Below are 23,730 nucleotides of genomic sequence, written 5' to 3' on the forward strand. Positions count from 1 at the left end.
CAAGAGCAGCCAGATGCATGAGTATTGAGCTGCTGCTGTCCTGGTGATGCTGTTCCAAACATGCTTCAAAATATTGCATTGTTGGCCATCCTGCTGCCAATTTTCACTGCCACCAATTTTAAACGGTTACCAGTGTAAATTAGATAAACTGTTTGTTATTCTTTCCATCCTCGTTCTTATTGTATTCCTCGTTCTTATTGTGTTCCATCCTCGTTCTTATCCATCTTGTTTGTATTCCATACTCGTTCTTTTTACCACCCATGGTTTTTATTAATATGACCACCTGACCCCCTCCCCTTGCCCACAGTCGCAAGTCTCCACCATCCCTGTCCTCGATTGCATCGCACTGCCGTTCTGGCAGCTATTCATCTGCCTGCGATTTCATACAGGAGACCATGCATGTATTGGCTTATCGACCTGCTTCTGGGCACCGGAAGGCATCCACATGCCAGAAGTTTACAACTGTTGATATGGAAGTGGCAGCCAAACGCACTGGTGATCTGTTCCGTCAACTTGTTCAGCATGAGCTTCCCCGGCTTGCTGACATTTTGGAAGTTAGGGATGAGGAGGATGATGATGATGAGGAGGGGGAGGGGGAGGAGGAGAAGGAGGGGGAGGAGGAGGAAGGGAGTTGTGAAAATATGATGAGTGAGACGGAAATTGAAGAAGATCTTGAATGCACAGATAACGACACGGATAGTGACGAGTGGGAAGCAGATGTGGAGGTCGAATCGAAAAGCCGTGGTTTTCGAGCCACAATCAGTAGAAATGTGAAGACACTGAGAAGGAAGAAAGAAGTGCTAACGAGAAAATATAGAGCGGTGGGAGGCAGTGATTATGACACGAGTGACGATGACTCAGAGAGTGTTAGCAGTGAAGATAGTGCACCAAGGAGAAAGAGAAAATGGAGAGAACCTGACCAAAGGAAATGTGCAAGGAAAGCAATAATTGTTCGCAAGGTGAGGAGAAAAGGCAGTGCTACTGCAGACAGAAAAAGCAACACAAATACAAGAAAACCGAACGAGGAAGCAAAGAAGATGGGGACGAGACGGAGTGTTGGGGCAGAGTCCTCTAAAAAGTTGTCGAGGATAAGAGCCAGGCACAGTCAATCTCACAAAAGTGGGAACGCTGATGCAGCCAACGGCGAGAAAGTGTGCAATTCAAAGGTCAGAAATTCAAAGGTAAGCAAATCCAACGGCAAGGCCCCCAGGGCAAAACACTCCGCCTCATTGAGTCTGCTCAGAAATGGGGACTAATGATGTGTAAGGTGGGGCAGAGCTCCTGAAGAAAGAGGCCATTGGGGATTGATTTGGGAGAATTTGAAAGTAGAGGTAAATAGTAGACCGTGGACTGAGCTTAAAAAGTGGTTTTGGGAGCAAGAAGTGGTGTGAAGAGATGTTACCATGTACATAATCATTTTGCTAAATACTTGTTTGGTTGGAGTTGTGTCGACAGCATGGGCATCCGGATGAACCGGCAGGTGAAGCTCCCACTGGTGTGCAAGATTGGCCTCGTAAGCTAGTTTTCATGTCCAGTTCACTTGTGAAGGACTTGTTTTGAAAACTTGACATTGCCATTTGTGTCAATGACACTGGCTAGGCCCAATCCTATGGTTAAATGTGTATTTGTTAGGGGGAAGTGGGAGCGGGCATGTTCATGGCCTGAACCCAGCACTTGTTGAACCTAATCTTGCATTCCGTTGTACCCCAGAGTTTTAATGTGATTAAATTTTCATTTGCTATTTCATTTTGCTTCGTTTTTGCAGTGTGGGCCTATGCCAGGCCATATGATGGAAACTAGGTCAACCCTGTTCAGCAACAGAGGGAAACTATTTGAAGCAAACAGACTGACCAACTGCTTGGTTAAAGATGATGATGATGATGATGATGGGGAAGTGTATGTGTTCGGTGGAATGATGCGTAAGATATGGGGGATGGGGAATGAGGTGTAGAGAGTTATACAAATCACAACTTTATATCTTTATTGTAATAAAAGTCCAATGATGTGCATTCTTAGCTACAGTGAATCATTTAAACGTTTTGAGAGAAATATGGGGAAATAAGGCGTAGAAGTGACGATGCAATGCAGCCTCTAACTGAATCCTTCCGGCAGTTATATTGCACTCATTTGGGATTTCCCTGAGGAAGACCGACGCTGAATTGCTATTTGGAGGTGTTTCCATCAGTGCCGGTGAATAGGAGCAATACAAATGAAGAGGAAGAGGGTCACCGCTTGAATAAAACCAAGGAGGAAGAAGTAGTAATCTAGATGGCAGCCATTGATGTTTCCTAAGGGAGGTTAAAAAAAAAAGAAAGATGAGGTTTGATATTAAAGTTGATTAATTTCTGCACCTCCGTTACTATTCTCGTCTGTTTACTTACCAAAGTCGTTCTTGCAATGCATCCAGCCTAATTGGGGCAGAGCCACGAGCTGGAGCAAGGCGCCACCGAGCAGAGCCCCTAAGCCAGAGAAGAAGTAGAAGAATCCCATGACAGCACCTTGCCAATGCCGAGGGGCAGAAGAATATGCAAATTCCAGGCCTGCCAAACATCACATCGCATCACAGATAGATATTAAATAATAAGACAGAGCCAAGGCCACGAGGGCCCCGTTCATAGCGCACCATTTCCTACCAATTTGCTGGCATCGCTTTGATGCTTATGGTATATGAAACCAATGCCAACATTGCGTTTGCATGCAATTGCAATGCATTGGACGATGGCGGCATTTTTAACTCAACTGGACTACCGTCCAGTTGAGTTCATCACATACTGAACCCTCCGGCGTCCGTCGTCTGTCGTCGTCGTCGTCTCGTCCGTCAACCTTTCGACGTTAACACTCCAGCATCCACAAATATCAACCGATTCTGATCAAACTTGACATGCAGCATCCTTACCCCAAGGACCAGGTTGGTATTACATTTCAGCCCGATCCGTTGAAAAATGGCGAACTTAGGCGACCATTTTGTTTTTGGTCATGAAAACGACGTTAACACTCTAGCGTCCACAAATATTAACAGGTTTTGATCAAACTTAGAATGTTTAACCCTTACCACACAAGGTAGGTTGCTATTGCATTCCAACCCGATCCGTCACAAAATGGCCACCATAGGCCGCCATATTGTTTTCAGCTCTTAAGAAAAGCACAAGAATTTAGGATGCTGAAACTGAGAAAAGTGAACACAACATTTACGGAAGTGAAATGTATATATAGAAATTGACAAAAATCTTTTTAATTTCAGGATGCCGAAGCTGAAGAAGAAGAGTGCTAGTTTAAAGTTGTCCAGTCAGTTCAGTTCGAGCGAGACTTCCGGTTCCTCGGGCGAGTGAGGCGTGCTTCGAGCTCTCCACGGCATCGAAGTTTGAGTGTTTTCCCATTCTTGTCTTTGTCAAATTTCCACTGGTTATTTTGCTGTGTACGTGTTATTGTGTGTTTCTAGTTGGTGTTGGTTTGTGGTTCGTGCAAACTTGTGTGTAGTTAATCGTTTTCTGGGTCGTACCTCGTGCGCGGCCTGGTGACTTGGGGCTTCCCTCCCCCTGTCGGTGTTTTGTCGGTTTGGGTTATTTCCTTCGCTGTATTGCTTGTTTCTTTTATTTTGTTTTCTCCCCCTCACCTCACCTCCCTAGACAAATAATTCTATATTGATTCTTTCTCTCCTCCCGGACACGTGCTTGTTCGCTCTCCTCCTCGTCTCGGCTTGTGCCCCGCCCCCTGTATCTCGTTTTCTTCCGCCTCTGCTCCTTCTTTCTCAAATCGACGTTCTCGCTTGGAGACTTTTCCCGGATTTTTTTTTTTTTTTTTTTCATCGTTCTGTTTGGATATTGTTGGAATATGTTTAAACCGCAGCCGTGATGCTGACGCCCCCCCCCCCCCACCACCCCAGAATTTACATGTTTTAAACGTTTCCCAGTGTGTACCCTGGTCAGAATAGGTACACCGTATCCCTGCGTGTCGTAAGAGACGACTAAGAGGGTTGGCGTCAGGAAGGGCATCCGGCCATAAAAACATTGCCTCAAAAAAGAGAACCATGACAATCACAAGTACATATGGGCAGGGTGCAGCCCGAAGTGGAGATCGGTTTCTGAGGTTTGGGACATGGAATGTGGGGACAATGACAGGGAGATCAGGAGAAGTGGTGGAGGTATTGGTCAGAAGAAGAGTGGACATATGTTGTGTGCAAGAGACGAGATGGAAGGGAAGTGGTGTGAGAATGGTGAAGGGTAGGCAGGGACAGAAATACAAGTTTGTGTGGCAAGGGTGCCCGGAGGGCGTGAATGGTGTTGGTGTCCTGTTTTCTGAGGAGTTTGTAGACAGTGTGGTGAGTGTGACGAGTGAGTGATAGGTTGATGATGGTGAAAATGATGATTGGAAAGCTCTTGGTGAACGTCATCTCGGGATATGCTCCGCAGGTTGGTCGAAGCGATGAAGAGAAGGACAAGTTCTGGTGTGCGATAGAGAAGCTGATGGAAAACGTGAAAGATGAGGAAGTTGTTGTGGTGGGAGGAGACCTGAATGGACATGTGAGAAGGAGTATGGATGGTTTTGAGGGAGTTCATGGGGGTTACGGATATGGTGTGAGAAATGGAGAAGGTGTAAGGATTTTCGAGTTTGCTGATGGAGCTGATTTGTTGATTTGTAATACTCAGTTCCAGAAAGAGGACAATAAGCTTGTTACATACACGTCAGGTGGGTCGACGACAACCGTTGACTACCTGATGGTGCGTCGGCGAGATAGGGGGCACCTCCGGGACACAAAGGTGATCCCGGGGGAGGAGGCTGTTTCACAGCACCACTTGGTTGTCTGCGACATAAGGGTGAAAGGTGCGAGGAGAGCTCGGCGGGTGAAGTACCAACCGAGAATGAAGGTGTGGAGGTTGAAAGAGGTGACAGTAAGGGAGGCATTAAAAGAGAGGCTGAGTAGGGTAGAGGATGATGTGGTTGAGCTTGAAAGTGGTTGGATGTCAATGAAAGCTAGTCTGTTGGGAGCCGTTGGTGAGGTATGTGGATGGACAAAAGGACCACCGAGGCACTCGGAAACATGGTGGTGGGATGTTGAGGTTGGAAAGAGGATTGACGAGAAGAGGAAGAAGTTCAAAGAGTGGCAGAAGGCGAACGGTACGGGAGCAGAAACAGCAGAGCATGAAAGTTATAAGGCAGCCAGGAAGGCTGCAAAGAAAGAGGTAGCAAAGGCGCAGGAGGCATGTAGGAAAATGTTCGGAGAACGCTTGGATTCGGAAGAGGGTCAGAAAGCAGTATTCAGGATTGCAAAGCAGATAGCGAAAGAGAGGTGTGATGTGATGGGGGTGAGTTGCTTGAAGGATGAAGTGGGACAAATCGTTGTCGACCCAGATGGAATTAAAGGAAGATGGAAAAAATATATGGAAATGCTGTTGAATACAGAGAATGAATGGGATGGCAACATAGAGAGTAACCCAGTTTTAGGACCGGCAGAGAAGATAACTGAGAAGGAAGTTGAGGAAGCGATAAAAGCAATGAAGAGTGGAAAAGCGGGAGGGCCGACGGGAGTTGTGGGAGATATGTTGAAGGCAGCAGGAAGTTGGGGTGTGAAGAGAATGACAGAGATCTGTAATCTGGTGGTGAAAGAAGGCCGCATTCCAGTGGATTGGGAACTGAGTACCCTCGTCCCTCTATACAAGGGGAAAGGTGACCCTCTGGAGTGTGGCTCGTACCGAGCGATAAAGTTATTGGAGCATGGAATGAAGGTATTGGAAAGGGTGTTGGAGAGGAGGATAAGGAAGAAAGTGAAGATCGACGAAATGCAGTTTGGATTTATGCCAGGAAGAGGAACAACAGATGCGCTTTTCATTGTGAGGCAGTTGCAGGAGAAGTACATGGATAAGAGGAAGAAGTTGTTGATCTGGAGAAAGCATTCGATAGGGTTCCACGCAAAGTATTGACATGGGCATTGAGGAAGTTAGGAGTGGAGGAATGGTTGATCAGAGTAGTGATGGCAATGTACAAAAGAGCACGCACAGCTGTAAGGACGAAGGACGGGAACAGTGGTGAGTTTGAGGTGAAGGTGGGAGTGCATCAGGGGTCGGTACTAAGTCCACTACTATTTGTAGCTGTGATGGAGGTGCTGGCTCAGACCGTAAAGGAGGGTTTACCGTGGGAGTTGTTGTATGCAGATGATCTGGTGTTGATTGCGGAAAGTATGGATGGACTGAAGGAAAAGATGAACAAGTGGAAGGAATGTATGGAGACAAAAGGTCTGAAGGTGAATATCGGAAAGACAAAGGTGATGGCAAGTGGTAAAGCATGTGGTGAGGTGGAAAGAACTGGGAAGTGGCCCTGTGCTGTGTGCAGGAAGGGTGTCGGAGTGAACTCCATTCAATGTACAATGTGTGCTGAGTGGGTTCATCAAAAATGTAGTGGTCTGAGAGGGTCATTAACTAGTGTGGCAGCTACATTCAAATGTAAGGTGTGCACAGAGGGAGCTGCAGATGGAGGAAATGTTGAGTTGGATCTTGGAGACGGCGTGAAGCTGGAAGGTGTGAAAACATTTTGCTACCTCGGAGACATGCTGAATGGAGAAGGTGGATCAGACTCGGCAACGGTTGCTCGAGTGAGATGTGCATGGAAGAAGTTTCGGGAACTGAGTGGCGTGCTGATGAGGAGGAGAGTGTCGCTGAAGCTGAAGGGAAAGGTGTATGCTGCATGTGTGAGAAGTGTTATGATTTATGGGAGCGAGACATGGGTAATGAACGTAGAGCAGCAACGAAGGCTGGAAAGGGTGGAAATGCGAATGGTTCGATGGATGTGCGGAGTATCGTTGAGAGAGAGGAAGACAAATGATGAATTGCGAAAGATGATGGGAATATTGCCTGTGATTGATGCTGTGAAGAGGAACAGGTTGAGATGGTTTGGTCATGTATTGAGGAAGGATGAAAGTGACTGGTTGAGAAGAGTGATGGAAGTTAATGTAGAAGGAAGTAGAGGACGGGGAAGACCGAGAAAGACTTGGCTAAAGATGGTGGAAGAAGAAATGCGGGCAAGGGGGTTAACAAGGAGAGATGCAGAAAATAGGGCAAAATGGAGAAGATTGTCATGGGGACCGCAAGGCTAACCCCCGCTCTAGCAGGGAACATGGCCTTAAAATGCATGTTGTGTTGTTGTTGTAGTCAGTTCAGTTGAGTTCTGCTTCCCTGGAAGCTCTAGTTTTTTGTGAAATGCCTTAGGTTTGTGTCGATCTGCATTTTAATTTTCAGGAGTCCAAGTTAAGTCAAACTCATGTAGCTTGACACTGATCCGGCAGGTGCAGCTTACCTGCTATACTTGCGAGCAACTCCCCAACACCAATCAGAGCAAACTGGGGCAACTGCCAGGCAATGGAGAGGTCTGCAGCATTGTACACCACTCCACCAATCCACTGCGTTCGCATCTCACCCTGCCGAACCTTACCCAAGCGCACCACCTCAAGAAAGCCTGTCACATCACAAGAAGATGAAGAGTTTGGCCAATCGAGGCAGGAGGATCAGTTTGCTTCCAAGCTTTGGGAAATGAGATTATAGGCACAGAGACTTCCACAGTTGAATCACACATCCTCATACTTGAATATCCAGCCTGTCGATATAAAACCGTGATGGCAGAAACTCCACAATACAAGTAGGGTGCCTCATTTGCATAAAATATACAGTAGGGTGGTTCTTAGCTACATAAGGCAAAAAAAAGTTTTGAATTGTTTTACTCCTAACCTTTAATTTTTTTTGGTATTGAGGTAAAACTTCTGCATGTGAAATATTTTTTACTGCGCAGCCCCTCGGGCAAAGCCGTATAGAACAGTGTTTGTCCGTCCGTATGTATGTATGTCCCCTCAAACGTATACCAATCAGAGCTGAGACTCTGGTCACATGACAGGGTGATGCGATTATGTCTGATGTCATTACGGCGGCACGGCGGCTGACTCTCCACACTCCACCATTTTGATTCCAATTTCGTTCATGCCGAAAACATCGTCGATCCTGTCATGTATCACAATCGCCATGCTCGACCTTAACGTTTTTCATTCAGCATGAAACACAAACAAACCGATTGTTAAAATGACCATCAGATATCGAAAGCATAGACGTTTCGTCTCTTCCAACAAAACGGTACGTATAGGCCTTATGCCTCACCTTCGGACCACTTCGGACAAATTAATCCCAGGTTTCTTGATACAGTCGTGTATCGTTTCAGTAGTATCGTTTTCATAATAATAATATAGTAAATATAACCCTAACACTTTAATCCCAATGCCGTGAATGGAGAGTTTATGGATTGAAGCAGTGTATGGTTCATGATCAATGATGAGCGTTGTTTGGCACGAATATTAATAACCAGGAAAGGAAGGAATTAGCCTCGGCTTTTTGATAGCAATATCATTTTCGAAATAATGATAACGTAACGTTAATATTTTTGTAAATCTAATCGCGGCGCGAGGGGCAGACGGCTCTAGAAAAGTTAATATAAAGAGCGCCAATTTGATTCATACAGCTGCATGAAGAAGTAAATGTATTTTATTTGCCAGAACGTAGGGTTGCCCCTTTATATGAACTTTTCTAGAGCATCACTTGGTTCCTCCTAGGAACGCGAGGGTAGTCCAGCATGCACACAAGATTTTTTGGTGTCCCTTATTTTCTATAAGTTTGCCACATGGCACATAAAATATAAAGGGGCCTTTTCTATAGCCCTGTCATTTCCCCCCCCCCCTCCCTCCCACCCTCCCTCCCTCTCCCTCCCATCCTCCCTCTCCCACCCACCCTCCCTCTCCCTCCCACCCTCCCTCTCCCTCCCTCACCCTCCCTCCCTCCCTCCCTCCCTCTCCCTCCCTCCCCCCCCTCCCTCCCCCCCTCCCTCCCTCTCCCTCCCCCTCCCTCCCTCTCCCTCCCCCTCCCTCCCCCTCCCTCTCCCTCCCCCTCCCCCTCCCTCCCCCTCCCTCCCTCCCCCTCCCTCCCCCTCCCTCCCCCTCCCTCCCCTCCCCCTCCCTCCCTCCCCTCCCTCCCCCTCTCCCTCCCCCTCCCCCTCTCCCTCCCCTCCCCCTCTCCCTCCCCTCCCTCCCTCCACCTCTCCCCTCCCTCCCTCCCTCCACCTCTCCCTCCCTCCCTCCCTCCACCTCTCCCTCCCTCCCTCCCTCCACCTCTCCCTCCCTCCCTCCCTCCACCTCTCCCTTTCCCTCCCTCCCTCCACCTCTCCCTTTCCCTCCCTCCCTCCCTCCCTCCCCCTCTCCCTCCCTCCCTCTCCCTCCCTCCCTCCCCCTCTCCCTCCCTCCCCCTCTCCCTCCCTCCCTCTCCCTCCCTCTCCCTCCCTCTCCCTCCCTCCCTCTCCCTCCCTCCCTCCCTCTCCCTCCCTCCCTCCCTCTCCCTCCCTCCCTCTCCCTCCCCCTCTCCCTCCCTCTCCCTCCCTCTCCCTCCCTCTCCCTCCCTCCCTCTCCCTCCCTCTCCCTCCCTCCCTCTCCCTCCCTCTCCCTCCCTCCCTCTCCCTCCCTCTCCCTCCCCCTCCCTCTCTCTCCCTCCCTCCCTCTCCCTCCCTCTCCCTCCCCTCTCCCTCCCTCCCTCTCCCTCCCTCCCTCTCCCTCCCTCCCTCTCCCTCCCTCTCCCTCCCTCCCTCTCCCTCCCTCCCTCTCCCTCCCTCCCTCCCTCTCCCTCCCTCCCTCCCTCTCCCTCCCTCCCTCCCTCTCCCTCCCTCCCTCCCTCTCCCTCCCTCCCTCTCCCTCCCTCTCCCTCCCTCCCTCTCCCTCCCTCTCCCTCCCTCCCTCCCTCTCCCTCCCTCCCTCTCCCTCCCTCCCTCTCCCTCCCTCTCCCTCCCTCCCTCTCCCTCCCTCCCTCCCTCTCCCTCCCTCCCTCTCCCTCCCTCCCTCCCTCTCTCTCCCTCCCTCCCTCCCTCTCTCTCCCTCCCTCCCTCCCTCTCTCTCCCTCCCTCCCTCTCTCTCTCTCCCTCCCTCTCTCTCTCTCCCTCTCTCTCCCTCCCTCTCTCTCCCTCCCTCTCTCTCCCTCCCTCCCTCCCTCTCCCTCTCTCTCCCTCCCTCCCTCTCTCTCCCTCCCTCCCTCTCCCTCCCTCTCCTCCCTCCCTCTCCCTCCCTCCCTCTCCCTCCCTCTCCCTCCCTCCCTCTCCCTCCCTCTCCCTCCCTCTCCCTCCCTCTCCCTCCCTCTCCCTCCCTCCCTCTCCCTCTCTCTCTCTCCCTCTCCCTCCATGCCTGGAATTGGCATATTTCCTTATAACTTGTAATACCCCTCACACTGGAAGTGGTGCTATACGATACATGCAATACTTAGATATTTTACATGTTCGTTGACCCTGAACCCCAGGGGCTATCCATTTGTTTGTTTGTTTTTCAATCGCCTGAAACCTTCCAACCACACCCCAAGGAGAACCACCAGTTTTCAACTCATTCTGTCCAGCGGTTTAGGAATGCATAGAAGTCAAACACGTAAAACAGCACGACAGTCACGTGAAAAAGTAAGTAACACCGCATGTAAAGTTTTGACTTTTTCAACATACAACTATTTGATCTTCATTTCAACAATATCGATAGATAAAGGTGATATAACATAACAAATATCATGAAACATTTACATTTTGTTGTCCATTGTATAATTTAAATAAACATAAATGCAAATTTCGCATGTGGAAAAAGTAAGTACACCCTTGGCTCTAATAGGTGGTATTGCCCCTTTTGGCAGAAACAACCTCAAGTAGGCGTTTCTTATAACTGTCTACCAGTCTCTGACATCGACTGGGAGTAATTTTTTCCCACTCCTCCATGCAGAATTCTTTCAGCTGTGCGATGTTTGAGGGGTTTTTTGCATGCACAGCTCATTTCAAATCCCCCCACAACATCTCGATGGGATTTAGATCCGGGCTTTGACTTGGCCATTCCAGAACCCTCCATTTCTTTCTTTTCAGCCATTCATTGGTGGATTTACTGGTATGTTAAGGGTCATTGTCATGTTGCAAGGTCCACCTTCGGTTGAGCTTCAACTTTCCGACAGATGGCCTCACATTATCCTCAAGCACCCTCTGGTGCAATGAAGAATTCATAGTGGATTCTATGATTGTGAGCTGCCCAAGCCCTGATGCAGCAAAGCTGCCCCAAACCATAATATTTCCACCACCATGCTTTACAGTTGGTATCAGGTTCTTGTGGTCAAATACTGTCTTTGGTTTTCGCCAAATATGTCTACTGGTACTGTGGCCAAAAAGCTCTAACTTTTACTCATCTGTCCAGAGCACATTGTTCCAGAAGTGCTGGTCTTTGCCTCGGTGTTCATTGGCAAACTATAGTCTTGCCCTGATGTTCTTTCTGGACAGCAAAGGTTTCCTCCTGGCACACCTCCCATGTAGATCAAATTTGTGCAGCCTCTTTCTAATGGTAGACTCGTGCATTTTGACATCAACAGTGGCAAGAGCTACCTGTAGGTCCCATTATGAAATTCTGGGGTTCTTAGAGACTTCTTTCAGCATCTTGTGGTCTGCTCTCGGGCTGAACTTGCTGGGGCGGCCTGGCCTGAACAAGTTGGCAGTTATTTGGAATCTTCTCCACTTCTGGATGATCTTCAGTTGATCTTCAGATCTCCAACAGACAGTCGAATGATTGATTTCAAATTGTTTGGAGATCTTTTTAAATCCCTTCCCAGACTCGTAGGCATCTATAACTTTTCTGAAGGCCTCAGAGAGCTCTTTTGATCTAGGCATGGTGACGCCGCACACTTCAACAACAAAGAGCAAACCAAACGAAATGTCTGAGGTTTAAATAAGACAAGTTCCTCCAAGATCCTCTCTAACGATGTTCTAATCATTTGCACCTGAGCTGGTGCACCTGATTCTAATTTTAGGTATTTGAAGTAGTGATAAATGTCGGGGTGTACTTACTTTTTCCACATGCGAAATTTGCAATTATGTTTATTTGAATTATACAATGGACTACAAAATCTAAATGTTTCATGATATTTGTTGTATTATATCACCTATATCTATCAATATTGTTGAAATGAAGATCAAATAGCTGTATGTTGAAATATGTTGAAAAAGTCAAAACTTTACATGGGGTGTACTTACTTTTTCACGTGACTGTATATATATAGTACAACAACAGTCCTAGTACTGATCCTTGAGAAATGACCATTACCTATAACCTCCCGGTCACACATTCTTCCCTTCACAGCCACTCTTTGCTTCCTACCACTAATCAGGATAGCTTCTCTACCAGCGACTTCACAGGCCCTAACATTAGCTAACAGGCTTCTACGTGATATCTTATCAAATGCCTTCTGAAAGTCTTGATATACTTCATCCTCTGCACTTTCCTCATTCACTCCCAATCAGAAACTGCTTCATACAACCCCAATAAATTTGTTAACCATGAGCTCCTCGCAAATCTAAGCTCAGACCGCAGAGGTCATATAAAGGCTAATAAAAATACCAGCAATCATGACAGAGGTGAGGCTGCAGGCCATTCCCAATCCAATCCGCAAGAGGGGCGAAGGTAGACGGCCTCGTTTCTCAAGCCAGGGGAAGATGAGGCGATCGCAAAGTGGAATCAGCAACAGGAGCAGAAGGACGTCGCAAAGAGTGAGCCAGGCCGCTGGCAGCTGCAGGGACATGTGCCATCTCAGTGTTGCTGTGCATCACGGGTAAGGAAGGAAAAAATTTCTTGCCTGTGGACGAACAGCAAAAGCATCGTTTCTCGAATGCATTCTACAACATGCCTGACCTGGGTCGGAAAAGGGGAAGCAGAGGAGTTTGATGAACCGGAGAAAGAAGGAACAAAAAGGTGGAGGGATTGCAGCAAGTATGTCGTCTGCATCTGGCAAGAGAGCACGTTTGACATTTTATAACAAATGACCCAATTGAAACTCTTCCCATAACAATAACTACAACTACGACTCCAATTATTCCCACCTTGAGATGAGAATAACTAGCATCCTCTGGAAAAGACAATGTGGGATATTTTAATGTACACCACCAGAGGGCACAACGGGCACATCCATTATATGGACAGTGCAATTTGTGACGCATCACCACACCTGCGAAGCGCCAATCTGACAATTTTAGTCGGGTGCCGGCTCGTTTTTGTGCAACAATGACTATCACCCCAGAAAGTCTGCTGGCATGTCAAGATGACTAGAGTCAGAACAAAGTCCACACACAATAAAACCGAGGAGTAAACAATGAGGAGGCCTCAAACAATGTCTGGTCCTGGCATATTGTGAATGTGGAACAGGTGTCCAAAATTGCTCTAAAAACCATAACGATACACAAACATACCTGGAAGTAGACCATCCAGTAGGGCACCAGTGCAAGGAACACCAGTAGAATATAAGAAAGGTGTTTTCTACTCCTCTCCATTTCTCTTATGTGCACATCTCCCTCTCTTTCACACACGGAGTCACTTTGTAACCCCTCCTGCACCTCTTCTTCTCCATTGACCAGCACTTGTCCCTTTCCCGGCACACTTCCAAGATATCCGCAACACCTGTTGGAGAATTTGAGAATTCAACACCGGTACTTTTGTCGTTGGCAATTCAATACCGGTTGTTGGTAATTCAATACCAACACCGGTACTTTGAGAATCATCTCAGCCATTCGGGATCCAAAGTTCAATCCCTAACTGGTCACTTGATTCGTAGCTCACTGGCGAAAAAGTCGCGAGAGAGGACTGCCGCTTGGAGGGCGAGACATGTACGTAGGCCAGAAAGCGAGGAAGAGGAGGGTGCTCGCAATGAGGCACGACACCGAGATGGAATTACCCTGTGGTAATACAGTAATGAGGGAAAAAGGAAGTCAAGATGCGTAGTGCAAGCTCCGTGAGCCTTGGACACTTGGGGAGTAACTTTGTACCCATTTTTTCATAGTTGTCTAGCAGTGTATCTGTAGATAATCTAATGTGCCTCACAATACAACATTGTCAGATTTAAACCGTAATCACTGCCAATATCATTTCCACAACAATTCCACAATTTTCCACAATTTCCACAATTATATTTCAATATCATTTTCCACAACATTACCAAAAAAAAGGTGATGTTCTGTTGTATGTAGCAAACCACCCCCAAGGCAACAACGGTTCCCAAGTTCACGGTCCAATAAAACCAGAAAAAGAATGTCCTCACAGCACCTGGACCGAGCACCCGGACCTGCGGGCAGGGGCATGGAGATAGGCGAGAGCTATTGTTGTGGAAACACCACAAAAAGTATCCACCAAATCGTTAGGTCATGATCGGACACTGTTGAAGCTAAATCTTTTATTCTCACACGCGCTTGGCCACCTGGTCGGCTCCAAATGGTACGATGTTGCTTTTCATCGCCCCCACACCAACGCCCATCAAGACTAAACCTCCGTAAATAATCCCGACGCAGTACTGAGGCTGAGGCTGAGTCGGACACTCGGGGACGTCCTCCATCAAACTGACTCCCAATCCTGAGAAAAGGCAGCCGTGGTTAAGCGAGTAAGGTTTTTGGATATGTGACCCACTGGCAAGCAACACCATGATGTACAACACCATACAACACCATCTCGTGACTCTGCCAAACCTTTTTCAGGCAAGCAGCTTCTGTTTTCAATGTCATATTCCAGTTGGAAGCCACACCACTGGTTTACGGTGTCACGATTGGATAAGAAGGGAATAAATAATGCTCCACCGAGGTACAAGCACAGGCTCAGGGCGATCGCCACGAATCGGCCGAGGACGGCGTCTGCAAGCCAGCCGGAGAGTGGAGAGGTAGCATACATCACTGCTGCAAGCACCTGATGGAGAGAGGATCAGAGGATATATGGTCTCAGGCTGCCTGGAGATTATGTTGCACATTTCTATTTTTGTAATCAACATCTAGGCTCATGAAAGAGCAAAGTGACATGTGGTGGAAGACTATGCACCGACATTGGGACAACAAGGGGATGAACGAACATGAGGGAAAGGGATAAGACAAAGCAACCTATCAACAGAAATGTCAAGATTGACATGAAGTGCAAAAAGGAACAGGTGATGTGCAGGTGCGTGGATACTTGTGGGGCAATGGCTGCATGAACCCCATCCCAGTTGAATTGAATGGAGTTGAGCAGCAACACCAGGTTGCTGCTGAGTCCGTAGAACGCAGTCCTCTCCAGGCCCACAACCAACATGACGGCAGTGCCGGCCAGCCGAGGGGAGCATGCTATGTGGGACCTACGGGAGGCTGAAATGGAACGGCATGTTCAAGGTACACGTTACGTTACACCGTTAATGTGCCTCTTTGGAAGAGTTCATGACAAATGCTGATGACTATGAGAATGGAGATCCAGGAATCTCATTGCCCTTATATTGTTTGTCTGCCCCGCACGCCGTCTGCCCCTCGCGCCGTCTGCCCCTCGCGCCGTCTGCCCCTCGCGCCTTCTGCCCCACGCGCCGTCTGCCCCGCACGCCGTCTGCCCCTCGCGCCGTCTGCCCCGCGCGCCGTCTGCCCCTCGCGCCGTCTGCCCCGCGCGCCGTCTGCCCCTCGTGCTGTCTGCCACGCGCGCCGTCTGCTCCTCGCGCCGTCTGCCCCGCGCGCCGTCTGCCCCTCGCGCCGTCTGCCCCGCGTGCCATCTGCCCCTCGCGCCGTCTGCCCCGCGCGCCATCTGCCCCTCGCGCCGTCTGCCCCACGCGCCATCTGCCCCGCGCGCCGTCTGCCCCGCGCGCCGTCTGCCCCGCGCGCCGTCTGCCCCGCGCGCCGTCTGCCCCTCGCGCCGTCTGCTCCTCGCGCCGTCTGCCCCACGCGCCGTCTGCTCCTCGCGCCGTCTGCCCCGCGTGCCGTCTGCCCCTCGCGCCGTCTGCCCCTCGTGCCGTCTGCCACGCGCGCCGTCTGCCCCTCGCGCCGTCTGTCCCACGCGCCGTCTGCCCCTCGCGCCATCTGCCCCGCGCGCCGTCTGCCCCACCTGCCCTACGCACCGTCTGCCCCTCGCGCCGTCTGCCCCGCACGCCGTCTGCCCCTCGCGCCGTCTGCCCCGTGCGCCGTCTGCCCCGCGCGCCGTCTGCCCCTCGCGCCGTCTGCCCCTCGCGCCGTCTGCCCCGCGTGCCGTCTGCCCCTCGCGCCGTCTGCCCCTCGCGCCTTCTGCCCCGCGCGCCTTCTGCCACGCGCGCCGTCTGCCCCTCCCGCCGTCTGCCCCTCGTGCCGTCTGCCCCTCGCGCCGTCTGCCCCGCGTGCCGTCTGCTCCTCGCGCCGTCTGCCCCGCGCGCCGTCTGCCCCTCGCGCCGTCTGCCCCTCGCGCCGTCTGCCCCGCACGCCGTCTGCCCCTCGCGCCGTCTGCCCCTCGCGCCGTCTGCCCCACGCGCCGTCTGCCCCTCGCGCCGTCTGCCCCTCGCGCCGTCTGCCCCGCGCGCCATCTGCCCCTCGCGCCGTCTGCCCCACGCGCCGTCTGCCCCGCGCGCCGTCTGCCCCGCGCGCCGTCTTCCCCTCGCGCCATCTGCCCCGCGCGCCGTCTGCCCCTCGCGCCGACTGCCCCTCGCGCCGTCTGCCCCTCGTGCCATCTGCCCCACACGCCATCTGCCCCTCGCGCCGTCTGCCCCGCGCGCCGTCTGGCCCTCACGCCGTCTGCCCCTCGTGCCATCTGCCCTGCGCGCCGTCTGCCCCTCGTGCCATCTGCCACGCGCGCCGTCTGCCCCTCGCGCCGTCTGTCCCACGCGCCGTCTGCCCCTCGCGCCATCTGCCCCGCGCGCCATCTGCTCCTCGCGCCGTCTGCCCCACCTGCCCTACGCACCGTCTGCCCCTCGCGCCGTCTGCCCAGCACGCCGTCTGCCCCTCGCGCCGTCTGCCCCGTGCGCCGTCTGCCCCTCGCGCCGTCTGCCCCGCGCGCCGTCTGCCCCGCGCGCCGTCTGCCCCTCGCGCCGTCTGCCCCTCGCGCCGTCTGCCCCTCGCGCCGTCTGCCCCATGCGCCGTCTGCCCCTCGCGCCGTCTGCCCCTCGCGCCGTCTGCCCCGCGCGCCGTCTGCCCCGCGCGCCGTCTGCCCCTCGCGCCGTTTGCCCCTCGCGCCGTCTGCCCCGCGTGCCGTCTGCCCCTCGCGCCGTCTGCCCCGCGCGCCATACGTGTCCCTCGCACCGTCTGGCCCTCATGCCGTCTGCCCCTCGCGCCATCTGTCCCGCGCGCCGTCTGCCCCTCGCGCCACCTGCCCCACCCGCCCCTCGCGCCGTCTTCCCCACGCACCGTCTGCCCCTCGTGCCGTCTGCCCCTCGTGCCGTCTGCCCCGCGCGCCGTCTGCCCCTCGCGCCGTCTGCCCCTCGCGCCGTCTGCCCCGCGCGCCGTCTGCCCCTCGTGCCGTCTGCCCCGCGCGCCGTCTGCCCCTCGCGCCGTCTGCCCCTCGCGCCGTCTGCCCCTCGCGCCGTCTGCCCCATGTGCCGTCTGGCCCTCACGCCATCTGCCCCTCGCGCCGTCTGCCCCGCGCGCCATCTGCCCCACCTGCTCCTCGCGCCGTCTGCCCCGCGCACCGTCTGCCCCTCGCGCCGTCTGCCCCGCGCGCCGTCTGCTCCTCGCGCCGTCTGCCCCGCACGCCGTCTGCCCCTCGTGCCGTCTGCCCCTCGCGCCGTCTGCCCCTCGCGCCGTCTGCCCCTCGCGCCGTCTGCCCCGCGCGCCGTCTGCCCCTCGTGCCGTCTGCCACGCGCGCCGTCTGCCCCGCGCGCCGTCTGCCCCTCGCGCCGTCTGCCCCTCGCGCCGTCTGCCCCGCGCACCGTCTGCCCCTCGCGCCGTCTGCCCCGCGCGCCGTCTGCCCCTCGCGGGGGTCGGGCCACTGGCGGTGGATGTTCCACGTCGAGGTGGGCCGGCTTGAGGCGGTCTACAGAAACGCGGTCAGGAGTACCGCCGATGTCCAGGGTGAAGTGCTTCGCCCCGGTCTCCAGAACGCGGAAAGGCCCGTCGTACGGGGGCCGCAGTGGTGTCCGGTGGGCATCGTGGTGGATGAAGACGTACTAGCGCCATCTGCCCCTCGCGCCGTCTGCCCTGCGCGCCGTCTGCCCCTCGTGCCATCTGCCACGCGCGCCGTCTGCCCCTCGCGCCGTCTGTCCCGCGCGCCGTCTGCTCCTCGCGCCATCTGCCCCGCGCGCCATCTGCTCCTCATGCCGTCTGCCCCACCTGCCCCTCGCGCCGTCTGCTCCACGCACCGTCTGCCCCTCGCGCCGTCTGCCCCTCGTGCCGTCTGCCCCTCGCGCCTTCTGCCCCACGTGCCGTCTGCCCCGCACGCCGTCTGCCCCTCGCGCCATCTGCCCTGCGCGCCGTCTGCCCCTCGTGCCGTCTGCCCCGCACGCCGTCTGCCCCTCGCGCCGTCTGCCCCACGCGCCGTCTGCCCCTCGCGCCGTCTGCCCCGCGCACCATCTGCCCCTCGTGCTGTCTGCCACGCGCGCCGTCTGCTCCTCGCGCCGTCTGCCCCGCACGCCGTCTGCCCCTCGCGCCGTCTGCCCCGCGTGCCATCTGCCCCACCTGCCCCTCGCGCCGTCTGCCCCGCGTGCCATCTGCCCCTCGCGCCGTCTGCCCCACGCGCCGCCTGTCCCGCGCGCCGTCTGCCCCTCGCGCCATCTGCCCTGCGCGCCATCTGCTCCTCATGCCGTCTGCCCCACCTGCCCCTTGCGCCGTCTGCCCGCGCACCGTCTGCCCCTCGCGCCGTCTGCCCTCGTGCCGTCTGCCCCTCACGCCTTCTGCCCCACGTGCCGTCTGCCCCGCACGCCGTCTGCCCCTCGCGCCGTCTGCCCCGCACGCCGTCTGCCCCTCGCGCCGTCTGCCCCATGCGCCGTCTGCCCCTCGCGCCGTCTGCCCCGCGCGCCATCTGCCCCTCGTGCTGTCTGCCACGCGCGCCGTCTGCTCCTCGCGCCGTCTGCCCCGCACGCCGTCTGCCCCTCGCGCCGTCTGCCCCGCGTGCCATCTGCCCCACCTGCCTCTCACGCCGTCTGCCCCACGCGCCATCTGCCCCTCGCGCCGTCTGCCCCACGCGCCGTCTGCCCCGCGCGCCGTCTGCCCCGCGCGCCGTCTGCCCCGCGCGCCGTCTGCCCCTCGCGCCGTCTGCCCCTCGCGCCGTCTGCCCCTCACGCCGTCTGCCCCTCGTGCCATCTGCCCCACACGCCATCTGCTCCTCGCGCCGTCTGCCCCGCGCGCCGTCTGGCCCTCACGCCGTCTGCCCCTCGCGCCATCTGCCCTGCGCGCCGTCTGTCCCATGCGCCGTCTGCCCCTCGCGCCGTCTGCTCCTCGCGCCGTCTGCCCCGCGCACCGTCTGCCCCTCGCGCCGTCTGCCCCGCGTGCCGTCTGCCCCTCGCGGGGGTCGGGCCACTGGCGGTGGATGTTCCACGTCGAGGTGGGCCGGCTTGAGGCGGTCTACAGAAACGCGGTCAGGAGTACCGCCGATGTCCAGGGTGAAGTGCTTCGCCCCGGTCTCCAGCACGCGGAAAGGCCCGTCGTACGGGGGCCGCAGTGGTGTCCGGTGGGCATCGTGGTGGACGAAGACGTACTAGCGCCATCTGCCCCTCGCGCCGTCTGCCCTGCGCGCCGTCTGCCCCTCGTGCCATCTGCCACGCGCGCCGTCTGCCCCTCGCGCCGTCTGTCCCGCGCGCCGTCTGCTCCTCGCGCCATCTGCCCCGCGCGCCATCTGCTCCTCATGCCGTCTGCCCCACCTGCCCCTCGCGCCGTCTGCTCCACGCACCGTCTGCCCCTCGCGCCGTCTGCCCCTCGTGCCGTCTGCCCCTCGCGCCTTCTGCCCCACGTGCCGTCTGCCCCGCACGCCGTCTGCCCCTCGCGCCATCTGCCCTGCGCGCCGTCTGCCCCTCGTGCCGTCTGCCCCGCACGCCGTCTGCCCCTCGCGCCGTCTGCCCCACGCGCCGTCTGCCCCTCGCGCCGTCTGCCCCGCGCGCCATCTGCCCCTCGTGCTGTCTGCCAGGCGCGCCGTCTGCTCCTCGCGCCGTCTGCCCCGCACGCCGTCTGCCCCGCACGCCGTCTGCCCCTCGCGCCGTCTGCCCCGCGTGCCATCTGCCCCACCTGCCCCTCGTGCCGTCTGCCCCGCGCGCCATCTGCCCCTCGCGCCGTCTGCCCCACGCGCCGCCTGTCCCGCGCGCCGTCTGCCCCTCGCGCCATCTGCCCCGCGCGCCATCTGCTCCTCATGCCGTCTGCCCCACCTGCCCCTTGCGCCGTCTGCCCCGCGCACCGTCTGCCCCTCGCGCCGTCTGCCCTCGTGCCGTCTGCCCCTCGCGCCTTCTGCCCCACGTGCCGTCTGCCCCGCACGCCGTCTGCCCCTCGCGCCGTCTGCCCTGCACGCCGTCTGCCCCTCGCACCGTCTGCCCCACGCGCCGTCTGCCCCTCGCGCCGTCTGCCCCGCGCGCCATCTGCCCCTCGTGCTGTCTGCCACGCGCGCCGTCTGCTCCTCGCGCCGTCTGCCCCGCACGCCGTCTGCCCCTCGCGCCGTCTGCCCCGCGTGCCATCTGCCCCACCTGCCTCTCACGCCGTCTGCCCCACGCGCCATCTGCCCCTCGCGCCGTCTGCCCCACGCGCCGTCTGCCCCGCGCGCCGTCTGCCCCGCGCGCCGTCTGCCCCGCGCGCCGTCTGCCCCTCGCGCCGTCTGCCCCGCGCGCCGTCTGCCCCTCGCGCCGTCTGCCCCTCGTGCCATCTGCCCCACACGCCATCTGCTCCTCGCGCCGTCTGCCCCGCGCGCCGTCTGGCCCTCACGCCGTCTGCCCCTCGCGCCATCTGCCCTGCGCGCCGTCTGCCCTGCGCGCCGTCTGCCACGCGCGCCGTCTGCCACTCGCGCCGTCTGTCCCATGCGCCGTCTGCCCCTCGTGCCATCTGCCCCGCGCGCCATCTGCTCCTCGCGCCGTCTGCCCCACCTGCCCTACGCACCGTCTGCCCCTCGCGCCGTCTGCCCCGCACGCCGTCTGCCCCTCGCGCCGTCTGCCCCGTGCGCCGTCTGCCCCTCGCGCCGTCTGCCCCGCGCGCCGTCTGCCCCTCGCGCCGTCTGCCCCTCGCGCCGTCTGCCCCATGCGCCGTCTGCCCCATGCGCCGTCTGCCCCGCGCGCCGTCTGCCCCGCGCGCCGTCTGCCCCGCGCGCCGTCTGCCCCTCGCGCCGTCTGCCCCGCGCGCCGTCTGCCCCTCGCGCCGTCTGCCCCGCGCGCCGTCTGCTCCTCGCGCCGTCTGCCCCGCGCGCCATACGTGTCCCTCGCGCCGTCTGGTCCTCACGCCGTCTGCCCCTCGCGCCGTCTGCCCCTCGCGCCGTCTGTCCCGCGCGCCGTCTGCCCCTCGCGCCATCTGCTCCTCGCGCCACCTGCCCCTCGCGCCGTCTTCCCCGCGCACCGTCTGCCCCTCGTGCCGTCTGCCCCTCGCGCCGTCTGCCCCGCGCGCCGTCTGCCCCGCGCGCCGTCTGCTCCTCGCGCCGTCTGCCCCTCGCGCCTTCTGCCACGCGCGCCGTCTGCCCCTCGTGCCGTCTGCCCCTCGCGCCGTCTGCTCCTCGCGCCGTCTGCCCCTCGCGCCATCTGCATCTCGCGCCGTCTGCCCCATGCGCCGTCTGGCCCTCACGCCGTCTGCCCCGCGCGCCGTCTGCCCCTCGCGCCGTCTGCCCCTCGCGCCTTCTGCCCCGCGCGCCTTCTGCCACGCGCGCCGTCTGCCCCTCGTGCCGTCTGCCCCTCGCGCCGTCTGCCCCGCGCGCCGTCTGCCCCTCGCGCCGTCTGCCCCTCGCGCCATCTGCCCCTCGCGCCGTCTGCCCCATGCGCCGTCTGGCCCTCACGCCGTCTGCCCCTCGCGCCGTCTGCCCGCGCACCATCTGCCCCGCGCGCCGTCTGCCCCTCGCGCCATCTGCCCCTCGCGCCGTCTGGCCCTCACGCCGTCTGCCCCGCGCACCATCTGCCCCGCGCGCCATCTACCCCACCTGCTCCTCGCGCCGTCTGCCCCGCGCACCGTCTGCCCCTCGCGCCGTCTGCCCCGCGCGCCGTCTGCCCCGCGCGCCGTCTGCCCCGCACGCCGTCTGCCCCTCGCGCCGTCTGCCCCTCGTGCCGTCTGCCCCGCGCACCATATGCCCCGCGCGCCATCTACCCCACCTGCTCCTCGCGCCGTCTGCCCCGCGCACCGTCTGCCCCTCGCGCCGTCTGCTCCTCGCGCCGTCTGCCCCGCACGCCGTCTGCCCCTCGCGCCGTCTGCCCCACGCGCCGTCTGCCCCTCATGCCGTCTGCCACGCGCGCCGTCTGCCCCACGCGCCGTCTGCCCCGCGCGCCGTCTGCCCCTCGCGCCGTCTGCCCCTCGCGCTGTCTGCCCCGCGCACCGTCTGCCCCTCGCGCCGTCTGCCCCTCGCGGGGGTCGGGCCACTGGCGGTGGATGGTCCACGTCGAGGTGGGCCGGCTTGAGGCGGTCTACAGAAACGCGGTCAGGAGTACCGCCGATGTCCAGGGTGAAGTGCTTCGCCCCGGTCTCCAGCACGCGGAAAGGCCCGTCGTACGGGGGCCGCAGTGGTGTCCGGTGGGCATCGTGGTGGACGAAGACGTACTAGCGCCATCTGCCCCTCGAGCCGTCTGCCCCTCGTGCCGTCTGTCCCGCGCGCCGTCTGCCCCTCGCGCCGTCTGTCCCGCGCGCCGTCTGCCCCGCGCGCCATCTGCTCCTCATGCCGTCTGCCCCACCTGCCCCTCGCGCCGTCTGCCCCGCGCACCGTCTGCCCCGCGCGCCGTCTGCCCCTCGCGCCGTCTGCCCCTCGTGCCGTCTGCCCCGCGCGCCGTCTGCCCCTCGCGCCGTCTGCCCCGCGTGCCGTACGTCTCCCTCGCGCCGTACGTGTCCCTCGCGCCGTCTGGCCCTCGCGCCGTCTGCCCCTCACGCCGTCTGCCCCGCGCACCGTCTGCCCCTCGCGCCGTCTGCCCCGCGCACCGTCTGCCCCTCGCGCCGTACGTGTCCCTCCCTGTTCATTGCCCTTATATTGTTCCATCAATGTGCAGTGTTCGCCCAGGCATGGTCAATGGTGCCCCTTGCCCGACTCTTATCCAAACCACTGCACCTCCATAATAATTAAAGCCTCCGTATGTGTTGTTTACTACCACGTTGGACCTTTAACCCCATGCCGATTCCCCTCGCGAGGGGCAGACGGCGCGAGGGAGCCAGAGGCCGACCATGGAAGGAGTACAGGATATGTTGTACAAGGACCATGAACACAATAAAGTTGTTGTTCGTCAAGCAGTTTCATTGCGGTTCATAAACTCACCTCCGCGTCTGAGCAGCGGATCCTGTTCTCCTGGATTCGAGTTCGCCATGACCCATTCAAATAGATTAAAGGTTCTCTATTTCACACACGTTTTTACTTTGGGTCTTCTGCGTCTCCTACTGTTTGATTACACCACTTAATTTAGCGATCAGTGAAGTCATATCACGAGACTGCCGTGATGACGCTCACATTTGCGTCGTGACGCAGATACGTGCAAACGCAAAGTGAGATTGTATTTGTTTGGCCACTTCATGTCTTCTATTCTCTTTTTGTTTTTAATGTCGTTTTCAGAAACGCGAGGCTCTATATACGCCACTCACCAAAACACATCGGCAAAAAAATAATAATATGCAAGAAAGAATGAAGTAAAAAAAAAATGTTAATAATTAATCAGAAGAAGAATGGGGGATTTATATTGATCGTCCCGTTTCTTTTATAAATTTTCAAACCGATTTGCAGAGTCGAGGGTGCTTTTGGCTCAGTGGGAAAAGTGTATCCGGTACACCTGACCATGTGATCCCGATTTCTCGGGCAGTGTGGAAAAGGCACAATTAGACTATACTGAAGCGCGTTGCTGC

General features: G+C 57.4%; 3 protein-coding genes across 3 annotated transcripts in view; 1 reads left to right on the forward strand and 2 right to left on the reverse strand.

Moving 5' to 3' along the window:
• The window catches only part of BAZ1B (bromodomain adjacent to zinc finger domain 1B), an 83,981-nt gene extending 82,235 nt beyond the window's left edge, over positions 1-1,746 (forward strand). Inside the window, exon 22 of the mRNA XM_078775308.1 lies at positions 308-1,746. Within this exon, the coding sequence (XP_078631434.1) occupies positions 308-1,256 (949 nt within the window). The 3' untranslated portion in view covers positions 1,257-1,746. The remainder of the gene's footprint in view (positions 1-307) is intronic.
• LOC144891816 (uncharacterized) overlaps positions 1-23,730 on the reverse strand; it is a 1,036,251-nt gene that overhangs the window by 828,637 nt on the left and 183,884 nt on the right. The window lies entirely within an intron of this gene.
• On the reverse strand, positions 1,965-23,367 carry LOC137425283 (solute carrier family 15 member 4). Its single transcript, XM_068113550.2, has 12 exons — positions 23,153-23,367; positions 15,002-15,171; positions 14,530-14,743; positions 14,265-14,416; positions 14,007-14,132; positions 13,631-13,746; positions 13,264-13,471; positions 12,710-12,802; positions 12,419-12,587; positions 7,288-7,446; positions 2,382-2,540; positions 1,965-2,288 (listed from the first exon to the last, which is right to left on the reverse strand). The coding sequence occupies exons 1-12, from the start codon at positions 23,199-23,201 to the stop codon at positions 2,182-2,184; spliced, it is 1,722 nt and encodes a 573-aa protein (XP_067969651.1). The 5' UTR covers positions 23,202-23,367; the 3' UTR covers positions 1,965-2,181.

Source organism: Myxine glutinosa, chromosome 4 (genome assembly GCF_964187855.1).
Source record: "Myxine glutinosa chromosome 4, kmMyxGlut1.1, whole genome shotgun sequence".
Classification (NCBI taxonomy): domain Eukaryota; kingdom Metazoa; phylum Chordata; class Myxini; order Myxiniformes; family Myxinidae; genus Myxine; species Myxine glutinosa.

Excerpts from the sequence above, each read along its gene's own strand:
- LOC137425283 (XM_068113550.2), bottom strand. The coding sequence starts at position 23,201 with ATGGCGAACTCGAATCCAGGAGAACAGGATCCGCTGCTCAGACGCGGA. Across the intron at positions 15,172-23,152 it reads TCCGCTGCTCAGACGCGGAG|CCTCCCGTAGGTCCCACATA; the intron begins GTGAGTTTATGA and ends GTTCCATTTCAG. Across the intron at positions 2,289-2,381 it reads GCATTGCAAGAACGACTTTG|GAAACATCAATGGCTGCCAT; the intron begins GTAAGTAAACAG and ends AACCTCCCTTAG.